We start from the raw sequence: 25,303 nt of genomic DNA, 5'->3' as shown, positions 1-25,303 counted from the left end.
GTTTTCACGTACAAACTGTATAATGTGTATTGTGTATAGATTGCCTTTTCTTTAACACATAGTCAATAGGTATTTACTATTTTTTAGTTTCATTAATAATTTGTTGTATATTTAACTTTTGGGTTAGACTTGTTGATGGCACTTGTCATGAAATTAATAGTCGGGTTTTTTTTGTTAATATTATATTTTTAATTTGTTGAATTAAAATAAAATGTTTATGTAATCATGTTTTTATTTCTTGTTGTCCTTAGAATGATTTATTTTATTATAATTAAGAAAATGACAGCAATTATTTATTATATTATTTGTATCATAATATAATGTTATGAGTTGCGTAGAACACTATATTATACCTAATCATAGCCGCCATCCCCTGACCAGGCATTTCAGAAACCTACTGGTACCCAATCAAAATTCTGCTAAACACAAAACACACACGTTAAAAAAACCTACTGTCCCAAGTTTTACTACTACCACAATTGCCCTATAAACAGCTAATAGCCATAGTCGCCTGGCTTAGGAATCAATAAAAAAAATACATTTATGTACACTTAATCGTAATTTAACTATAAGTACAAAAACATAACTTGTGGTAAACAATATTTAATAAACATAAACCATCATTGCGAGTCATGAATTTTTTGATTTTAATACATAATGGCATAATGCGTATTATATGTATATTACATTATGGGTACTATGAAAAATGTGCACATAAAAAAAATCCTTGAATTTCTGACTATTCCATCTATACTATAATGTGACATTAAGGTCCTGAGGACCTAGATTCTAGTGTTCAGATATCACGGTTTTACATTGTTTGCAATTATAATTCTTTCAGTGTAAATTCTAAATACACCTCAAGTTGACTTCTTAAGTTATAAATTCTAATAAAAGTAACTCATAAAATATATCATAGTATAAAAAAGACAATTTATTTATTTACACTTAAATACATTTATAAATGGTTATTGACATTGATGGCAATTATACAGCTTTAAATATTAATACAGCATGATTGCTCCGTTAGTTTTTTCTTCAATGATTGGCGATGGTGATTTTCTCGAGCGATTACTGGTTGCCCAGAAGACGATGAAAATATTCAGCATGTGTAAAATGGATGCAAGAATTATAAACCTAAATAATCAAAATATTATTTAAGAGTTTTTAACTTAACTTGGCTTCCAGTTAATGTTGAAAGCGACTACAGTAATTTTAATTTTTAAGTATTAACTGCTATATCCCTTAATATTCAGTTAAAACAGCCATATACCCCATGTTTCTTTGTTGGCATCAACTAGAAAACACAGTTGCTCCACCAATAATGCAGGTGAAGTGTTTTACTGGTATGTTTACTCTATTTATTTTCTTCTAGCTGTGTTCAATTTTTGTTCCTATGATTTTTAATTATACTTGTTGACTAGGTACAGATCTGATAAGCAGTTGTTTTTATCATAACCCAGTCTAATTGGGCCACATCTACCCCTTCCTGATCTCAATTCTCATTCCAATAAAGTTCATTGGATGAATTTCTACTGGCCACACTATCCCTCAAAATGTGATGTACTCTTGTTCCTCTAGAACTACCGAACTAAGTGATCATCACAACTCCAGCAGAAAATCTGTTGTCCATTTTAAACTCTTTAATATTTATCATATTTTCTCCTCTCAGTAACAAAACATTATCCCTATTTTATCTTTCTTTAAGCACGGACTTAGTGTCTATGAATTGTGTCATTATGATTGTAGTTGTCCCGCCCAAGTAGTGTCGGCCGTTGGGTGTATTATGGATAAAGTGAGTTCAAGCACATTCTATAATTCAACTGAAAAATTATATGTAACTGATGAAGACGTGGGTGTCCAGACAGCTGAATGTATAGTTTATTTCGCAATGGGGATGGTTGTAAGCTGAACACAATATTTTCCAAAAATGGATTAAACATTAAAAGGACAATGATTGTGGAACAAGGACTACTCGTTTCGAATAAAATTAATATTATTCAAACTACAAAAATTAAAGAGGTAAACTATGTGGTAGTGAGAGTGACACTATAGGTATAGTATAGGTGTCATAGAAATGATACAATAGACAAAATATAGAGGACTTTGCCACCGATCCGTACGTTAAGCGTCTTCTTGAATCTTTTTCTCTGGTAAGATGAGGAGTTGACTGAGTTGCAATGTTTTTGTGTCTTGTAGATGGAAATAGCGATTGAAAAGAAAGAGCGTAGGTGGTAGTCGCTGCGGCTGCAATTCTTGTACAGTTGTAATTTGTACTTGCCACTGCTGCTGACCGCGACAATGATTTAGTCTTTATTATGTATTGTATTTTTGTAGATTTATATTTTTCTTATTAATGTCATTAACTACCTCCCCGCCTAACTGTTGAGACCAATAATTGTACCACAGTCTTAAAAGAAAAATGAAAAAACAATGGAACAAACCAGAATGAGAATCCTAGTGAAGCGTTTCCTTCTGACGTCCATTTATTGCGTCGGTCATCCTTATTCATCACATTGTACTGCAGTCTCTGGAAATATTGACCCACCCATAAACTGCCGGCCAACAGTTGAAAAAACACTGAAAAAAATTTACAAAATCTGTCAGAAAAGATAAAACACTAACAGTTGATGGAAGGTCATTTACTTGCACTGATGTTCCAAAAGTAAAGACCAGGTATGCCTGCTAACGCAGATATAGGAGTGATGGCTGAATTTATGACTGCGAAAACTGCTGCAGCCACGGCCATTATGAGTCCGGCTAATACTCCAATAACGGTCAATGCCCATAGGCTGTACACCATAATATCCGGATCCATTTTCATCATTTCGATCACTTAAAAATTAAATAATTTCTTATTAGATAAATACGAAATGATTGATATATTTGATTAAAAATGTGTTTTTGTGTAAGTACAACTGGTGGTGCGTTAGTTTCTATTATTTTAAGACTTGTATTATGCGTTATAAAGTGATGATAATCTTTAAAAAAAAATTTGGATGTCGTTCAAGCTGTATAGTTACCGATCACCAATGTACGTATACAACGGTTTTGAATAGATGCATAATCCATAATATAAATAGCTTAACTTAAACTTAACTAAAATATTTTGAAAGTGTAATTGTATATAGTAAATAATAAAAACGCTACTCGGAATGCTTCTAGTCCCTTATGAATAATATTTTTTGAATAACAACAAGTTAACGAATAACTAAAATCGATATTTTTAACTGGCCAAATGCTTGAGTTGGTTCTCGATTTTTGCAGTAAGGTGGTTGTAAGTACCCACATTTCCGTTCTCATTTTTACAGGCTTAGGAATGTGAACTTAGATAGTTAGATGTGATAATAATAATTAATAAACTGAATTAAAAATTTAAGATTGCTGAGGTGATTATTTGAAGCAATCTTTCTTTAAATATTTTAATAGTGTAAGTGTTCCACGTCTACAGAGTCCAATATACAGTTTTTACTGTATGAATTTATATTGCCAAAATTGCTTAAAATTAAAAAATTCAACTATTTTTTATTAATATTAGTTTGGTGACAGATCTGAACAGAAACTTAAAAAATTCGGCAATTCAGCTCACCTTTAAAAAATACCTTTTTTTAACGGGAATCAAATCACCAGTAGGGTAGGAAGAGCTCGTGGACCAATTCGGTACCTATACTAATATAATACAAAACGTTTGAGGTAGGTACTAGTTAGTAGGTACTAGGTACCATTCTATGGGTGGCTGCAATGTATCTAAGTTACCTTTAAAAGTAGGTTTCAAATTTCCCATATACATATTAATTATTATAGATATAAATAATACCTGCAGTGGCACCATACTATCACTAACACATTATTTGGAACCTGTACAAATATACCTAGGTAGGTACCTATAAGCAATATAATAACTGTATAATTATTAATTTATTATTGTACAATGTATATTAGTACCTATATGAATTGAAATATACCATGTAATAGCATAATAGTCATACCCATATATTATGTATTCGGGTATTCCTATACATCACGCACATTCATAAATCGTGCATTATCATGTATATATGAAAATAACACTAAAACATTAAAAACCGTACAATTTTATCTTTTATGCGTAGAACCGTTCAGGCGCATTCTCTAGTTCCTAATTGACTTGCCGGCTTTCGTGAGACGGCTAGCCAGGTATTTGTTGTCTAATGGATAAGTATACATTATAATACCTACTCTCATATGTACCTATATATTATACATAGGTATACACAATGATTTGGTAGCATATAAACTCTCTCAACCCATGTAATCGTGTATCCACTAGGTGTCAGGACATTTGCACGGAATTCATTGTGGAACGACTGCGTGAGCGTTTAGAGTGAAACGTACCTACAAATCTTACGGACTTCATTCATTCGTGAAGCACCTGCATGCCTAATTATGGATCTCGAATTCGTGTGTTGTGTGGGCTACGCGAAAGGCTATACTATGTGAGAGAACTATAGGTTTTATATAGTTGTTCTACTTTCTTTAGATTATTTTTAAGCCTTCACAATGAAATTTGCTTTTTTACACATGAGCAAAACAAGTGCTGAAGTTTGTACATAGGTACATACAAGCATGTATAATTACTTATAGTCGCCTACAGGTTGTAAGTAACTATTAGGCACGAGAACATGATCCAAGTTAGTACATATAAAACTAGACACTATATAGGCATCATGTATTTCGAAACTTGTTTAAAGTTCAGAAGCAATATACAATATATGAACGGTGTAACAGAATGACATGACAATTTTTTTCATACATAATTTATAGACGGTTTTTTTGCAAGTACAGTGTATTTATATTTATTTTTATTTTTTAATATTGAAAAAAAAAATCCAAATTAGTCAATTTTGGAATCTAATTTAAAAAAATGTTGATGGTAAAGACGATTGTTTAACTCCAGTATTTATTTTTAAAACAATTTTAACATATCAATATTTTTTGGATTAAATTAATTCAAAACACAATTTTAACATAATAATTTTTTCAAAATATTCCTTTTGAGAATTTTAACATAGGTACCTAACCTATATCTTAAATTATTTATTATCCATATAATTTTACACGGTCACATTTTATTTCAATAATTTAAAATTATTTTATAACCATAGCTATGCAAAAACGTTCTACACGTGCCAAAATAATCAAGAAAAACAATAAAAAAATAATTTGCTAATCTTTTTATTAAAAACTTTCGAAAATTTTAGAAAATTTAACAGAAATTATAAAATATAATCAAGTCAACAATAATGTAAATATATATCATGCGTTGAATAGGTACAGATATTATGTACCTATAAAATATATTATATTGGTTGTATTATTGTTATGGTTTGGGTATGCTTACCATCGACACTGTACGTCCGTAGTCCATAGCCGATATTTAAGTACTTATCGCCGTAAAACAGCCCTAGGTTGACTTGGCCAACAGACTCTGTGGTGTTGGAAGTGCGCCGAGCCGACGCCACGACCCATCGTTTGGAGCCCAGACCAGCGCCAATGAGACCTATGGCGGCGCACGAGTAAATAAACGTGCAGAATATCAGCCGGCGCTTGTTCAAGTTCATCGTTCCCAGCGATGCCAAACCGTTCACCTGTTGATCAAATGCACACACACACGTTACATTTTGCCAGTTTGGTAAATCGTATTTAATGTATGAATAATAAATCATAAGTTAGATATAATAAATTAACCTATATTAGTAATATACGTTTGAATGTCGACTTCTACATGAATAATATCGATAGAAAATCGTCGTACGTAAATTATAATATATTGATATGCACCAACGTACATGGACAATATTTTTAAGACTACCTACTTGTTGTTCATTCAACACTTCACTACTACACCGATATCCCATAAAAATGATTTTAAACACGATATAATATTTTTATATTAAAATATGTTATTTTGACCACAAGTGGAATTAGAATAACTTATAATTATTACAGATGTAATGATAAAACGATTATAGATGTTGGATTAACTCCAAAACAATTAAAAATTACTACTTTTAAAAGATTATATTTCTATTAAACGTCTACTCGTATAATATGGTATCAAACCCTAAGCTTCTAATAAGTGAAAACAACCTACACGCCATCTTAGTTATTTTAAAGCCTATTTATTCGAAATTAAATACATTTTTCTATGCAATATTATCCCATTAAATTTGTTGACGAATAAAATATATAATAGCCAGGGTATTATCTGTGGTAACACAAAAACGATTATAAATGCTTAGCTGATTTCGTGATGTACCTGTATAATATATATATAAAGTAGAAATTCGCTCGCTCGAACCGTGATGTTCGCAACCATATCATTGACCAAGATTCATACTATCTCGATGAGTGATAGTGTGGAGGTAATTTTAAACCGTTTTGGAGCAACGAATTTGTAGATAGGTACCTACTGTGTTATACATCATAATATCATATTGTATATTAGTTGTATGTTACAGACAAAATGATCGTATTGTTCGAACTTTAACGTTAAGACGCTTTGCTTTGTCATTTTAATTTCCTCTGCACAAATGACATTTTATAATCAATATACGGTATACCTACGTACCATATAATTATAACATTGTGCATTTCATTCCATGATATTTTTCAGCACGTGAAACTACCTATATAATATACACTGTATGGTGTCTGCGGTGTTCATTAAAAACGGTTTTGGTGATGCGTAAAAGAGGTTGAGAAAGAGCAAAAAACCAAAATATATTTCAATGACGTGTGCATGTATTTAAGTACCTATGTCAAGTATAATCTATACAATTTGCGAATACTCGGCGAAAAAAAACTGACATCCCGTGGTAGAAATCGACCATATATATTATTACTATGTGAGGACCGAGGAAGTCACAGAAACCAATTAAACGTTTGGTGCAGCGTGGAAAAACGATTTCGCTCCTTGGTGACTTTCACTGTACCTACGACAAATTAAACAAAAAAAGGACACGAGTACCTAGGTATCCATTGTCAGTCAAAATAAATATAAATGTGGTCATATTTATATGCGCATGAAAAAAATATTGTAAGTTGTAAGTATTGAAATTCACACATATTGCTCGATATCTGGTAAGTCTAGAGATCTGGTCGTAGTTATTAAAATGATATTTGACTGCAGGTATCAAGGTATTAGGTATGTATAATATACAGAAACAATGTTATTTCCAATAAAAAGTGTAAGAAATATATTCTTAAATCCAATATAAATTCAAAACCGTAGACTTTTTTAAAGACTAAAATAGTAAATACTAAATCAATAATTTTACTTAATTGCTAAATTTATTATAATATTGCAGTATAAGCGGCAGTGTATAGGCGGTTCACAGTATAAGTTCATACGCAACTATAACTATCTAAAAATGCAACTCTTAATTAATATATTAACAAATTGACATGTTAGTTAAAATGGTATACGCGTACATCTTCTATTAATAAATTTATAGTTATAATTAAAATTAAACTATCATTATCTTAATTTACATGAACACTAAAGTCGTATATAATATTACATGGCTGTATACCTACTAAATAGTAAATTCGAAACGCTATGAGAACATATATTTAAAATGTATACAATTATATACCTACCTACGTTAATACGTTATAAATAAAAATAAATTGAATAAGTACCTACATTTAAACATTTATAAATACTAATTTATTTAATTTCGCATGACAAAAATATAGTTATTATAGGTCAATTGATAATATAAATTTAAACTATTGTATATTATTATAGCTGGTATTTGGAGCAATAATACAATACATATATAATTTACAATATTTTTAGTAAATTACTACAAGTTAATTGGTGTTTAAAAAGATATAAAAGCTAATTCATTGCCACATATAAGTATCACTTATTTGTCAAGTATGTTTTTCTCATTCGCTCTGACTCATCATCATTATGGGTTTTACTCAGGTATGATGTAAAATTGTTACCAGTATTTCTTGCAAAGATATAGGAAGAAGTAGTGTGGGTTAGTCCTGTCTACCTATGTGATTATTAAAATCCGATGATTTTAATCGTTCTTTAATTTATTGATTTTATATTTCTTCACTCGTGGTAAATTGTTATTTATTTTCTAATACTACATTTAGAACTAATCAAGTTTCATGGTTACTAAAGTAATGACAAATAATCAAATGTTTCTACTTTCTAACTGCACATTATTCCTTAAAAATGTGAAAACATTTTGGATATTTGGATATTTTATAGATCTATTTTTTTAGAGTAGAATCTTCAGATTAAATCATTATTTTTGTATGAACCAGCAGAAAACTGAGTAAATTTGAAGAATTCAGAAGTGTATTCTGGTATTCAGAATAGGTATACTTTTAAATAAATTACTTTTTCAATACTTTTGCTGTAATTGACTTAAATGAAATAATGTGATAAATGTCAGTTTAATATTTCGAAATTATATTGCGCATTTACAATCTAGTTGAGAACTTATATAGTATTGGTATGTATAGGTTGAGATTAGAGATGGGTAGATAGGTACTTGGTAATTGCTCTCCCACTTCGGCCTCACCACGGGGACGCCTCTGTACTAATTATTGAAGAAAATTATAAAATCCAAAAGAAAAAATTACATTCGCGTGCTGCGCAAACTATAAATGAATAAATGGTCCAGTTATTAAGTAGCACTTGACTAATGGATGCAAGTATATAGTCTTGACACCTAATGTAGTGTATAGTCATTGACCTTGTACACTCCGTTTGTATTTATATTTATTTATGAATTATATACCTACACAACTGCACGATGAGAAATAGTCATGTTTTTTCTCGGCAATAGGGTGTATGATTTATTACAATAGTTTTTATTCGATCAAACCTGTTAAACATTATAATAATATATGTACCTTCAAACATTATTTAGATTTGAAATTATTTTGGGAAAATGTTATTTTATTTTCAGAAAGGAATGATATAATTGCATAAATCAGACTATACGCTCCAACTTAACCAACGTAATAGTTCATACATTTAAAATAAAAACAATGATGACGAAGCAGTATAGTTATATTAAATTAAAAATTCCAATTATAAGTATTTATAATCGGATTACGTATTTTTATAAACGCGTGTTTTAAGAAGTTTTTGATATTTTGGTATCTTGGAAAAAAAATTGTAATTTATTAATTGTTGTGCCTACAATTCTACAAAAGTACAAAGTGTATCGAAATAATTGCATATTTAAATAATTTAAATAATATAAATAATTGTCAGTTTAACAACCAAAATTAATATTATTATTTCATTGCCCATCCATGTATATTATGCGTTATTTATGTTAATAATAATTTATAAATTTAGTTATACCTTATAGGTTTGCAACACGCATAATAATAGCCATAAACCCTACATAAGTCCACTTATTTTTTTGAATATTTATTAATTTTATTCAACTGCAGAATTTTTTATTACCAAGTTAATAGTAATCTTATGATGATAATCTTATTATGTCCATAAATAATATTATATTTTACAGAAATGAGGATATTTAGGTAAACAATCTATAAGTCTAGACCCTTCTATAACGTAATACAAAATTAATATAAACAATTTAAGATTATTAAACTAAATGTGTATTTATATTATGAATACCTACCTATAATATATAGTAAAAAAAAAATGACCCCTTAAAAATTGCCCAAGACATTTTCATTTATGCTTATTATATTATATCTAGACCTCTCATATTTCACACATTATAGGTATACCTTATACTATGTATCACTGTGCAGGTTTTCAAACGACAGCTTTGACAAAGTAACCTAATAAGTATAATATTTTTATTTTATTTGTGATGTATGAGGTTTCTGAAACCTTTCTGTAAAAATACTCAAACTCATATATAGGTACATGTACATCGTGTAATATTACAAAATCATGTACATATAGGTAGATCGTAATTTTTAACCGACAAAAATTCGGTTCAGCGCTGATATATGCGCATAAATAATAACTAATAATGTACTAGTTTCATAGGAATAATACGAAAAAAAAATTGGACTACCTATAAAAAGTGGCACATCTTCGTTTATTTGATAAGACGTTACTTTATTTATTTTTAATTCATACCATCACTTTTTCAGTGCGTATTAAACGGATATCCTACACCTAAATTTTAAGTTTATACGCTGCATACCTATACACCGTATACTTCATATTATTATATTATGAACTATGATCATCTCAATCTATTCATTTTTGCTTTTTTTAAATAAACATTAAAACCGTTTACAAGTAGGTACCTACTTTAATGGTTTAAAGCACATAGGTATGTTTCATCTAAAATTCCAGTCAAAATAATAATTTAATAAAAGTTATAGTAAATATTAAGTAGGTAAGTATAGAGACATATAGATATAATATAAGGTAAAATTGTTGTATAGTTTTTGTAAAATATGTGTTGCTGTAGTTTTAATTCACGTTAATTTTCACATTCATTATTATAGAAACTATATTCGCTTGCTTTTATCGATATATACAGTGCTGAGATTGTGCTCGTTTGTTTATAAATCGGAAATCATAAGATGGATTAATATAACTTAAAAATTTCTTTCTAATTTCAGTTTCATAGTATATACTCATTTGATGTTTTGTACTTTTTACTGATATACTATATATTATGTACTACAATATATTTGTATTCTACACACTTCGATACTTATAAACAAAAACTAAATTATGAAATATATGTTAACAATAGGACTGATAATCTTTACTAGCAACTTTCATTATCCATATTCAATAGGTAATAAAATTAATTAAGATAAAAGGCGGAAAAATGAAAAGTACCAACTTACATTGTTTATTTTTTCTTAATTTATGCTTATTTTTCTTTAGGTTATGTATATTTTATAATATATGTATATACTATATAGGGACAAGAGATTCATTAACCCTCTTTGTATTTTCCAGTAAGCAAAATAATATACAACATAGATTTATTATAAACACGTAGATAATGTAATTTTAATATCAGTTATACCGTAGTATATGCCTATACATAATATTCTCAATGGTTTTGTAACCAAATAATTAACTCATGTCCATGTCTTGTTGTTAATCGAATTGAGCTACGCCGGATGTACCTACACGATGATAACTACTAGAAAATTAGCCATGGTCCGAAAAGTAATTAACACAGTGACCTGACCATGGCGAAGACGGAAATGTCCTCAATGTTATATTTTAACATGTTTACAAAGAACCTATAATATAGAATATACCTATAGTCTATACCTATAATCTATATGTACTATGGTAGTATAATACTTCTAGAAGACAGTAAGTAGGTAGGTAGGGACAAGAAGGAAATCGTTAACCGTGTTTAAGTCATTCGTTCGTGTTATTATTGCTAGACATTTTTGAAAAAGAAAAAAGAACATAATATACAAATTTGTAAATATGGTATCGGGAAAAAATAATAGTATATATATATATTATGACTGTTAAATTATACGGATTATTATTGTATATATTATATTTATTATTCGCAGTTATTTGGAATATTGACCGGACCACACTGTTGTTTGGATTCTGAAAAAATTCATATTTTACCGTATGCATCTCACTTAGTAAAATATATATTCTATTTTTTGTCGATTTGATCCGGATGTCATAATATACAACACGTACCTTGTACCTATCGTCATCATATTGCCATAGTTCCAATATCACTACCAGCTTAATAAATACATTATTCTGAGAATTTTGTAATGAATAACAAAATACATGTCAACACATCATATTAATTCAAAATATATAATTAAAGAAATATTCTTATACAAATTAGCTTTGTCGAAATCTATTGAAGTATTTTTATTTTTTTAAAATAATTTTACACAACTCCTATATATAGTTCTAAATATAAATAGAAGCGCGTGCTGGAGATCGAGGGGAATTATATTGACATGCTCTAACGATTACTGTAGTGTATGATTATTATATGAAAGTATACAGAATATATACGGTTATATATACATTATACCTACATATTATTATTATTGGCTTTCACGTGTGCAATATCAAAACCATTTTACCAATAATACCACGACATAATGATTGCGAGCAAAATATCAAATTACTTTTAATATAAATATAATATTATTAGGTGCACCGAATTTTCACTTTCCCTATGCACACAAACACTAATTATTTCGACGAAATTGGGTCAAGGTTATTTATGTATTATGCGCCCTAGTATTAAAATTATATATGACAAAATCAAATATAAGAATATATGCCTACGTAAATAATCTATTGATATAATATAATTTTTCATAATATATACATATTATGTATAAATTATATCACCACGGGTTTTTTAATTTTATGCAACGTATGTATAATATTATATTGTATTGGTTGCTGCAGTCGTCGTATCGTATTATAATTTCGTGTAAAATATATAATATTAAATGGTGCACGAGTCCACGTCCTGCATATTAAATTTGATACACACGTGAGCCGGGTCATTGGACCATTCTCCGGACCATGGGTTTGGCTGATTAAACTGGCTTACGGCGTGATCGGAGAGATGATTCGATAAGATCTTATGGAAAAAAAACAAAAAACACCAAACAAAATGATTTTGTACACATTGCATAAAACCGTAGGTTTGTATAAATAAATGTATTAAGTAGGTCGAATACGACCAAAAGTCGACGACCAACCCGCGTTGCCACGATGTATTTATTGCTACGAGTAGGTACCTAAATGGCTAAATGTAAATACATAATATAAATTATAAAGAAAAAATCGAGGGCGTTTAAGTCTCCGTTCAACACCATTACCGCGCGCACAAACCAGTCAGATAATAATAGTTTTAAATGTATAAATGGATAATGGGGCGTATATAGGTTTATTATGTATTAAAAGTACTAAAAGTAGATACTATTGTCTATTTATTACAGGTAGGAACTCGCAAGGGTTCACTTATTTTCATTTATCGGCTTGTTTCCCCTCAATATGATTCGATTTTAAATAAAATTATTTTCCGGTAGACAATTTTTTCCAAACTTCCACAGAAACAGGTATATTAGGTAGCTAATATACAGTTATCTATATATAATATTAGCTTAGTTTCAAAAAATGTATTGATTATTACTTGTATAACGTATATAATGTATAATATATATTATAGCATATAAATAATAAATACAATACATAAATTAATGTATATAATACAAAAAGTAATTAGGATTGATTTGTTTTGTTCATTTTTGACTAAGTCTTCAATCAAGTCACTGTATATAAATTGTCATTTTCTTAAATTATTGTACCTACAATATATGTACAAGTTTGTACCTATATAGTTATCTAAAAAAAAAATAAAAACGTTGGCTAATTGATTCTTCTTCTTCTTTTGCTTTGTAACCGACTATTGAGATAATACAGTCAAACACAGATCTTGCCACTTCCCTTTATCCATCGCTAAGACATGCCATTCGACTTTTGAGTTCAGCATTTGTACAACCTTCCTGACTTGGTCCTCCCATCTTAGTCGTGGTCACCCCAAAGGTATCTTTCCTTGAGGATGAGTCCCACATTGAATTCGGTTAATTTTATTTAGTATACAAGTGTAAACAGTGGAATCTCGAAAACTCATCAAATGTCTATAAGTCGAACTCTATATAATTCGAAGGAATAAATAGGCTCCTGAATTTCAAAATGCACATACATATTTTTCTATACCTCAAATTGTTTTTTTTACCCCTGGCCTATTAAGTTATTGAGGTTCCACTGTATTATTTATAATAATTAATAGTTTATATATATATAGGTACTAATTACTTATAGTTCGTAGACCAGGGTGTGCTTATACCAGTGATCACTAATATATATATTATGTAAATTATTATATATATAGGTAGATACTAGATAGGTGGGTAGATAGTATGTATTATGGTAGTATTTATGTACCTATACTGCCTAGTACCATTGAATTTAAATTTATAAGCAATGCTAGAATACCTAATCATTTTTAAAATTGTTTTCTTATGTTAAAATATGTATATAGTTATATAAAATGTAAATTAGATATATATACCTATCGGCTATCTGCACAATAGGTACATTATATACAATTTACAGAGATATCATTGGATATATTTAATATTCATATAAATCATATGTTTTAAAGAATAAATTAGAGATTTAAAAATAATCAAATAATACAGTTTTATTACTATCGTAGGATGCACATCCACGCCCTCACATTCTGCAAAAATTAAGACAATGACGCCATCGAGTAATTCAACTTTTAAATACTGCAGTTCAAATCTATTTTGTAAGTACCATGTAACTTGTAAGTACCACATGAATATGATTCTTACTGTTATATGAATCTTTATTATAATATAATTTATACATTTTAATAATTTCATGTCATGTTACAAAATTATACTTAAAGTATATATAGATTATTGCAGTTTATGTTTATTATAATAATAATATATTATACTAGCCATTACAGAGTATATATACCATTTACGTTCTACGCATATATAATCCTAACTAGACTCAGTGTATATTTTATAAAAATTAAAAATCAATTTTTATAATATAATGAGCTACACAATATAGATTTTAAGAATTGAGATTTAAAATATATGTGACTATTAAACATTTAAACCTGACAAACGAGATGTATTTAGTTTAAAATGACTATATACTTTATAATTTTTATATTACTATTTTAAGCCCCTAACATTAAAATATAGTTAATCATACATTACTCATCTAATACAGGAATATCAGGTATATAAATGTATACCAAATAGTCGTATACAAACAGTATTGACAAATGTGTTATAATTGTATAAGCTTATATATCGTCTTAATCAGTGGACAGTGAAACTTTTACATTAGTTCCTATGTACCCATTGGCTATTACCTATAATCCCTGCCTTCTAAAAATGAACTAAATTGAACATTATTTTGTAATTTCCAATAAAATTATAAGCCTTAATACTTATAAAATAGTTAAATTAAACAGTTTATTAAGTACTATTTGTAAACAACCATTCTAGCATTAATTTTATCTAAAATATTACTCATTATTCAGTATATTATGTATAGGAACACTTCATATTTTCGTAATTAAACGTACTTACTCTCGACTGTTCAAATTATATATATGTATATACATACATGTATGAGATTTCAATATAATGACTTTCGCATCTTATTTGTAAGGTTTAATAGTACAGTAAGTATAAAATTATAATTTAATTCTCACCATTTAATAGTCAAACCCGTTATATTTTCATACCTATAGTATAATATATTATATGCGTAGGTATATACATTATTATAATCGTTATATTTAAATGTTTGAATAAATCTATTGTCTGAAAGACCATTCACAAATATTGTTTATACTTACAATTTACGTATAACTTAATGAGTTATCGTAAATATAGGTTATTTCCAACATTAATTTTATTTTACAGTTCATTGCATATGCATACTATATTATAGGTTGGTAGGTAGGTTCAGGTAGGTATATGATATATTGGTAGGTAGATACTATAGTATAGATACTTGTTAAATTTATAATTTTATAGCCCAAAATATATTTATGTTTACATTTAATATAAATTATGATAATAAAAGTATATATACACTAACCATATTTTTATATAATAAATATGTATATTGTATATAGTCACAATCTTCAGCTCAGATTATTAAAATATATAAAAATAACCCACGTTTAACAATTCGAAATATTATAATATAGTCAGAAATTGATGTAGTATCATCTAGGTACTAATAATTAATAAATCCAAGTTTATGCGTTCTATAACGTTATATAGTTAACGACTGTATAACTGTATATAGTAACGTTGTAGCCAACCACTGAACCACGTAAAACAATAAGTACAACGTGACGTACAGGTATACTTATTTTATAATATTATAATGTATTAAATCTCGGATGGATGATCATCTGGAATGTTTAAAGACTAAACAATATATAGTAGTAGGTACTATCACATTTTTCAACACATTATGTAAAATCTAATTGATGTAAAACGAAGGGAAAAATGTAGCTGTTATAATTTTATAGAAAACGAATACTATTATTTTAATATTTTATAGTCTGGGACACTATCATATAAAGTATAAGATGTAATACCTATAACACTGCAGCGTCATTACCTACGTCATCGCAGTATAATATTTTATTTTATTTTATTTACTAACGACAAACGGCAGCCCAAAGGTACATGTACATTATAATAAGTAGTAAGTTAAGAGTAATGATAGTGATTAGAGGAGATTTTACAGCAGAAAACAATAGGTGGAACACCCAATAGTATATAATATGTATCAAGCATTGTCGGGATAATTGCATTGTTTTGAACGTAAACCAACGAATACTGCAACTGGTCAAGTTTAATTAATTATTGTAGCAACATTTACCTATACCTATAATCTACATGTATTTTTTTAAATCAAACGCGTCAGTGCGCACATCGATTTGAACGAATTATGAGCGTAGTGCATTGGCTTATAGTCAGCTGTACTATACTTATGATTATTAATGGAGACCATACAGTACCACATAACTCAAAATCCATAGCATAATCCGACTATATAGGTAGGTATATACATATAACAAACGCATTTATCGGTATATTTTATGTGAGTGTGATGTAAAATGGGAACGCCATGTGCGACGATTATAGGTGTATACGTATAGTAATAAAATAATAAAAAATAGAAAATAATATTATATTTCATTGTTATACCTACGATGGAGACCTTATATAGGAATACGAGGAGTGTAGGTATCATGACGATCGCTACGATCATCTGACCATCATTATATATGGTATTGATCGAATACCGATATTATATATTATAGTGTAACATCAATACATCATGGAGATCTGTATTTTAGGTTCATAGAGCCGAGCGATACGGTTTGGTGCAGATCTCTAGCCATCGGGTGCAAAACAAAACAAAATATCATATATTATATTGTTATAGGTACGCCGTCGGTCATGGGACAAAAGGCAGACAATGTTACATCATAAAATTGTAACATATATTACATGGGTACCCGAGTGTTTTTTTTTCATCAGACTTTTTCGTTTACAATATAGTACCTATTATCAACCCCGCGGTTTAAAACGCAACTGTGCACATGGACATTTATATTTTTTACACGCTACGCCGCGGACGCGTGGTCTGAGAATGCATCGAGTTCCGTTCTCATATTATTATTATTATAAATATCTGTAAAACGTCAATTTAGATATTATAGATATAATGTACGTATCCGTGGTACCATAGCACCTAACCTAACCTACTATACCATAATTATAATTATATAATGTGTATTTTCGTTTCGATTAAAAGCCGGGATCGCAGTCGTTGTGGCAGGTGGAGCACGCCGAAAAAGCACTCCATGTGGTGCTGCACAATACAACGACATTAAAATATTTTTATATTGTATTATATTATTGTATATCTATACATATAGCAGACGGTGTGTTTTTTACACCACAACAGCCGCATGCACTTTACAGAAATTTCGGTCAACCCCAACGCTACACGAGACACTCAGCAGCTGTTGTACACCCGTAGTCCATACCTATATATATATATAAGCATAGGTAGATACTTATAAAATGAGTCGAAATATTTTCCTCTGCAGACTATATAACATCGTAATATCGTATAATATATTATAACCAGTTTTACAGCTACGATATATTATATTATGCTTATATATAGAGACCACTATTTTTTTTTTGTATAGCGACCAGTGTCCCGATACACATTAATTTAAGTACTTCCAATAAAATAAATTATTTAAAAAACTCATTGTCGGAAACAAAAACACATCATAATATATTAATACCCATATACCCTATAGGTAATATAATATAACTGTACAGTGTACACGTGCAGACAACCAGACACATAATATATACTGTATCGTAATATACAGGTATAGATCGCGGTCAAGTCGTCTGGAAAAGGAGAATCCTTACAAATATCTATTTTAAATAAAATTACAATATACGCGTGCGAATAATATGAGAACTCGGTTTGGTACATATCGCGATCCGCAGACTATACGTCCCGACATTTTTCTCCACTTTACATCGTAACCTGATTTTTTAAATCGTGAACGAGCACTAATTAACTTTGCCCTAGAGATTAGAGAATGCTGTGCCAAATCATATACGCGTCTGATGATTTTCTCGGTGCACTTTAATAACTCGGATAATGAAATCATCACGCGTAGTCGTTATAACGACATGATTTGTTTTTTCGTGTAACCTTCAGATAATTTTTCAATTATTTACTTACGTCTATCCTTAAAATAATTTATTACGATGAGTATCGTTTTAATATCAATTTTCGGGGTTGGCCCTAAACTGTTTTGAACTGGGACCATATGATGTAGAGTAGTCTATGAGTTATTAAACGGAAAAGAAAACGGTTTTGAACTACATAGGTAATAATATTATATTATTAAGTTATTAACTAAGATGGTTTATATATTTTATCATTTTTGTGTATATAAATGCATTTATGTATGATGTTGGCTGTTTCTCCACATACATACATACATACATAGTCTAGAATCGTTGGTTAAAAAATAGTGTTATCTTGTGTTCTAACTTCTAAAAGCCAATTACATATTCATAATGTCACATTATTATGCCACATATTACTATGCATTGTAAACCATATATTATCCTTATTTAATACTCGCGGTGATTAGAGTTTTCTCGAGACATTATCCCTTATTGTGTTGTCAAGCTTTTATGGAAGAAATTGTAGATACCTACCTAATATAGCCTATAGGTTGTCAAACAGACCTGCATTTTATCTACTAATGAAATGTATTGTTTGGTAATATTATAATATTCTTGTATATAGACGTGGACTACGACTGCGACTTGCGACCCTTCACGAGACGGCTGTTGCAGTTGTTATGTACAATATACACAACGGCGGTCAAGGTTGTAACTATTGTTCCCATCAAAAACCAAGAGTACACAACAATACTGTCGCTTGTCATAGTCAGGCTCGAATGCAACCAGTAACTACTGAGTACCTCTGCCTACTATTAAGTTTTTAATGTGTAGAATGTAAATATATCGTACATTATGTATCACATGGAACGTAAAATATAATGGAATACTTAACGTCTTTAATTGCAAAGACATAGGTAGGAACCTATACATAATACAATATACCTACGTCCTATACACAGATTCTTGTTTAAATACGTATGCGCATGCCACGTCGGCCATTCTCAATATTGTATCGTAAAATTTATTGAAAAATGAATGTAATGTACCTCTACTGCTTAATATAATATTGTCTTTCAACCGAAAAAAATGTCGAACGGAAAAACGTATAGAGATACCAATGCAACATAATAAATATAATAATTTACGGTTCATCGGTGTATATATAAATGCAGTGATTCGCGATTGTGCGTGTACGCCGTTAAATTTTAAACGCAACAATAACTCAGTCACAACGATTTATGACTGTTATTAAATCGGCATTATATTACGAGAAGTCCGCACCGATGCCTGTAATACTGCAGTATATACCTAGGTATGGGTAGGTACAGCAGCCCCTGAGCTCTCAGCAGACCATCATATTATACCTATAGACACGAACAATTACTGCGGCAGCGCATCTCTTTGAATAATTACAATGGAAGGCGAAAGTGCAGCCGTGTAGTATACTTGCAGAATACCTAAACAGCTATACATTATTATTGTGCCGGTGCAGTGTTGTTGTAACCGTAAAATGTCGTCGAGCAATATTGGCGCTTGTATAATAACCGTTATTATTACTTATTATTTCGTATAGAAACGCGCGCGCGGCAATCGCAGCAGCAGCAGCAGGCTCGTCGCCCATATAATAATAATAATAATAATAGTATAATAGTTGTAGTATAATATAATACCATAATAATATAGCGTAGGTACGTATTATCGATGATTTTTTTTTCGATTTCAGAGAAAATATATATTGAGATAGTTGTACAACAACATAGTCACATAGATATTGTGTAGCATACACAGTAACTATATAGGTAGTAAATGTGTAGATTGCCAACTGCAGGTAAGGTAAACGGGGTAATTATTTTATACAGTAACACGCCCATTATTTCCAAAAAAAAAAAAAAAATGCCATCAGTTTTTGAAAAGTATATTTTCTTACACAATTCTAAGTCGCTATAAACCAACGTTTTTGCAAAAAAGGTTTAATTATTTACTATTTTTTATCGTTGTAATTCTTTACTTTTTTCAACCACATCTTACATTATTATTAAAATTCGTTGTTGCAGTCAGACTTTTTTTTTTGATTACTCGATTCATAGAAATCCTATTAATCTTATTATAATTTTAGACCTGTATAAAGCTTATGAGATAACTTTACAATTATGTATCAAAAGTATATTTAATGTTTTCATAGGAGTGGCCCAATATAGGGTACACCACAAAATATTTGTTCACTATTTCACTCGCATATTATTATTATAAACTTTAAACATTTATAACTTTTATAAGTTACTACGGTATTACACTCATTAACTAGGTATTAAAAATGTTAATATGATTTTTATACGTCGAAATACTCCGAATAATAATATTTTGCTCGGGAATTTGAAATTTCGTCGTAGATTGTGCAGCGGGGTTGTCAGTGCCGTATAACTGCAGCGGATCAAACAACGCGCGTCCTTCGGTCTAAAACAATGAAATTCGCTTTTCGATCGTTTTGAATAACCGCGAGGTCGTCTCCGTGACGTTTTGCTCCGTACCACCGTATAGGTACAATAATATTATAATAATAAATAATAATAATATTAACCACGAGCGCGACTGCCAGCTGCAATCCAGCCGTTTTCCACTCATTTCTTGGGCGTCTTTCTCGGAACGATCCGAACGAATTGCAATATTGCATAACTACTAAACACTATACCACGATATACGGTCCCCCGCAGTCGGGATCACGATGCGCACCTATATATATATATATATATATATATATATATATATACACGCGTATTTATGGTACATAGGTACCTATCGTGGGAAACGCTGCGGATAATCGTCGCAGAGCGGAATCTTCGAGCGGATTCCTCACGAATATAATGCGTCCTATAATAGTAATACCCGGTATGAATAATATTACATACGAGCAAGTCGCGAATAATATGCGGAATATGAGGTAATATCGAGACGACGCGTATGATATATCGAAATATATATTATAATAATATTATCATGCGTCTCGCACAAACAGCTGCAGTCGTTTGTATATACGCCAATTCCCGCAATTATTACGTGATTACCTGTACGTCAATCCTATTAAGGTACCTTGGTACAGCACTACAGCGGTTACACGATGGCGTCATCCATGTATACCGCCTACACGATGGGTACGCGAAAAAGTCAACGCCGTCGCAATTTTTCGTGTCAGCGTCGTGCGTGTACCTATACGCCGCACTATAGCGATCAAATACGCAGTCGAGTCTCGTCAACTATAGATAATGATAAAATTTCGAGGGAAATAAAAATAAATTCTATTATATTAAGCGTATTTTTTGGAGATTCACCAAACGTGGAACACTTCAAGGAGTAAAAGAAAAATGTTAAATCATCGAGGTTATATATAGAGTTATCATCACATGTTAACGGAAAAAAATTGGTTATAGTATACCTAAATAGTTGGATAATTTTCAGTCGGCTTAACTTTTTTATAAGTTGTGTGAAACAGTGTGTTTGGTCGAGAGTACTAAAATAGTTAGTTAAAAGGTTGTAATGCACCTACTTAATTGAAAGCCGGTAATTTCGACTATATAAAACAGTATCTCAAATTTGACCATTAAAAACCTCGCGAGTTTCGAGTTATCGAGATTCGAAGAATGTATAGTATTAAACGTACAGCGACGAAACGACAGTAAAAAAACCGACCAAAAGTCATATATTATTATTATTATACTCTGCACACAACGGGTAGAGGTATGTAGGCAAGTGCACGACGAGTTTGATAATGCGAGCTGATATATTAGCAATAATTACGACGGATAAAACTGGGTTTGTGGTACGCGACTGCTGCACCAGCTGTATATTATGCTGCATGGATTGGCGGACCTTGTAACGATATTATACACGGACTCGATCGATAAGGTTCATTATTCTGTGGATATATTCTATACCTATACCAGCGTAATGTCGTTGTAGGTAAGAGTATATGTAAACAAACTAAAAAAAACGCGCAAGCGAATTGCGGAGAAAAACGTATATAGGACGTGATGCGTGAGCACACTATTTGTGTATTGAAACATTTCGATAATTCCGATAGCGGAGATTCATAATATAATGTGTTAAAAAAAACATTTGCATACATTGTAGGTATAGGTATTATTATTAACTGTTGCGATTGTTGCGATGGACGGACCAGCCACCAGTAATCAATTATCTGATAAAGTATGAAGTGGGTAGGAATTTAATTGTAATATGATGTGTGCTGGTTTTTTGTCTGTGCTTGGTTGTGAAGAATAATAAATTATACAGTAGGGATACAAATTCCCCTCGATTTACTAGTTACTACAATACATTATTTAGCCACACAAGATAATTATAGATTAAAGTAAATTGTTTTTTTTTTCTGTGTAAAACGTTTATAATAAACAAAAATAGATGTTTAATATATTTTGTAAATAAATCAAAAATTTAAAGTGTGAAGAATTTTTCGACCCCCGCACGCCTGTGTGGTAGCGATAGTACCACTACAGATGAAATGCTATATTATACACGATCTCATCTCATGTATATACATGGATAGCTTGTATTGGAAGGTGAATCAATAATACAAGAAAAAATTCAAAATACAAACTCGACGTTTTAACTACTAAATTAATGAATTATCTTTAAAAAAAAATTGAATATTATACATCCAAACGGCAAACTGTGTAACATCAAATATGGTACTTTGGTACGTATTTGTAACCTTTACAAGATACATAGGAAAACAATTGGACCCTTTATTAACAATTATTGAACATTTAATTTTGATGTCACATGTAAATCATATTAAGTAGATAATACTGACATAAAATCAGTTTTAGAAATTGTAATTACTGATGGAATTAGGGCAATGAAGAATACATTATGCATATATAGTGTCTAAACGAATCTTATTGACCTATCAGTAACTACTTTATAAAATAAGGGTATATATTTGGAAGGTTTTTATTTTAGGGTTATTGTAAATGTGTTTATTACGATTCAAAACATCAATATTTTGATGAAAATGGTCATATATTATAAAAAGACCTATAATATATTTAAACTAGTCTTGCAATTTTTCTTTATTAATTATTATTCTTTAATATCACAGTTTATATAATATATGTATACTTATTACTCTGTACAAAGTGAATGAACACAACTTAAGTGACGTTTAGCAGCCAAAATCTATAACCAATTAATAACTGTGCAATCGGTTTTAAACGCCGAGGAACAATTAATTGTAAGTTGAATAATCATTATTGAATTTTTCAAATACCCGAATACCTACCTACATGCCTTCGAACCTACCATCTCAATCTATATTAATTCTAATTATATTTGTAATCTACTGCGATATTATCACTAAACTCAATATAACATATAATTATGCATATATATATACTGCTATATATAAATATTTAATATTATTTTTTATAATAATTGTAAGCCGTCATGACTGGATAAATTTACATAAACAAGTTACGAGAATTAAAAATTTTAATATAACTGGTATCTACAGCAGTTTTCGTGTTTAGGTAACACTAAAACTTATTATAACTTCTGTACAGCTCTAATAAAAAAAAAAAATAATATATAATACTTTAAAGGTATACAGTTAACTAAGCGTTTTTCAAAAATGTAACGATTAAATCGTGCTATGTTATTGTTCTCATTATTATGTTTAAAATATATGTACTCACATGATAAGAATTCCGCAAGAATATCTATTATTGAAATCAGGCGATTTTGACTACTTGTCCTGCCGAGTGCCGACGGTAGTCACACTTCACACGTAGGTTTACAGTATATTATAGTAGGAATACACAGGAATCGGCCGATGAGCGACAAAAAAAAAACTGTTTTGAATATTTTATTAGATTCACCGGCTCGACTATTTTCAATGAGGAAAATGCATTGTTTGGACACGAACCTGCAGCGGCGATGCGAATTGAATAAACGAGGACGAATCGCGACGGGTTCAACATAAACTGACGGTGGGTCCGTAGCCGAGTTCCGCTCGTTCCGTGCCGGCCGTGTATCATCTCCCCACTCACATTATACATTATTTTATGCTGTAGGTAACACTATATTCAAGAGAGGTACCTATACACCGAAAACTACATGCTGTACACACCGTTTAATGCTATAGGTATAGGTACAACTGCAGGCGGGTGAAGGCTTTGGTGCACGGTGAATTTTTCTTATTTTTTTTCCACATCAGTGGGCATACAGCAAAATAAAACATACGTCGTTTCTTCTTGAAGACATAAAGAAAATCTTACCCATACATACCGGTTACCTATACCTATAAGTAGTTTACAAAAATAAAGAAAAATTCTACGCATCCCCGGACGTCTACCGCCAGGCGCCACGCGATGCGTATTCATATAAACGATGCAACGATTAGCAGCTATACGATTCTATGTTTCAATACTCCAATAAATTATATGTACAATATAGGTAAATTCAAAATTGTATTTTTAAACGATTTATTGGCATATTTTATTTAAAATTTAACCAGTATTACTATATTATAGTGCATAGGTATACATAATTCTCGTACTGTATCAAGCCTTGACTCTTGATGCCTTATTATTGGTAACGATATCCACATTGTACCGTTAGTAAAGAAGCAAACAAGTCTGGATTTGTCTACTGTTCACACTTGACATCGTGACCGAGGCAAGTTCATTAACATATAATAATTACATAAACATATAATTCGGGTTAGGTCGTTAGGAATATACGTTATACATATAGGCATCCCGTTCAGAGTTATTCTGGGACAGAAATGTATGTTGTATAGGTGTAAAAAAAATCGTGTTATAAAACTATTGAAATGTGATTTTCAAAAAAAAAGAGAACTTGCCTTTATGTTGCAGGGAGGCACCGAGCTAATCATTAATATTTTTAATTTTAAAACATTAACATCTTAATTTAT

At 30.2% G+C, this 25,303-nt stretch overlaps 1 protein-coding gene across 1 annotated transcript; it reads right to left on the bottom strand.

Annotated features, from left to right (window-relative positions):
- Positions 1-911: 911 nt before the first annotated feature.
- LOC111036765 (clarin-3) lies at positions 912-24,362 on the bottom strand. The gene is made up of 5 exons (XM_022318926.1): positions 24,063-24,362; positions 5,381-5,627; positions 2,647-2,835; positions 2,445-2,580; positions 912-1,137 (listed from the first exon to the last, which is right to left on the bottom strand). Exons 2-5 carry the CDS (start codon positions 5,598-5,600, stop codon positions 1,005-1,007), a joined length of 678 nt encoding a protein of 225 aa, XP_022174618.1. The 5' UTR covers positions 5,601-5,627; positions 24,063-24,362; the 3' UTR covers positions 912-1,004.
- Between the last annotated feature and the right edge of the window lie 941 nt (positions 24,363-25,303).

This window comes from Myzus persicae, unplaced genomic scaffold (assembly GCF_001856785.1).
Source record: "Myzus persicae strain clone G006 unplaced genomic scaffold, MPER_G0061.0, whole genome shotgun sequence".
Lineage (NCBI taxonomy): Eukaryota > Metazoa > Arthropoda > Insecta > Hemiptera > Aphididae > Myzus > Myzus persicae.
The sequence above is the reverse complement of the archived record's forward strand: the minus strand, read 5'-3'. Positions and strand labels throughout refer to the sequence as shown.

Coding starts and splice junctions, on each gene's coding strand:
- LOC111036765 (XM_022318926.1), bottom strand. CDS start 5,600: ATGAACTTGAACAAGCGCCGGCTGATATTCTGCACGTTTATTTACTCG. Junction 2,581..2,646: donor CTTTTGGAACATCAGTGCAA/GTAAATGACCTT, acceptor AATTTTTTTCAG/TGTTTTTTCAACTGTTGGCC. Junction 1,138..2,444: donor TCACTAGGATTCTCATTCTG/GTTTGTTCCATT, acceptor TTGATTATTTAG/GTTTATAATTCTTGCATCCA.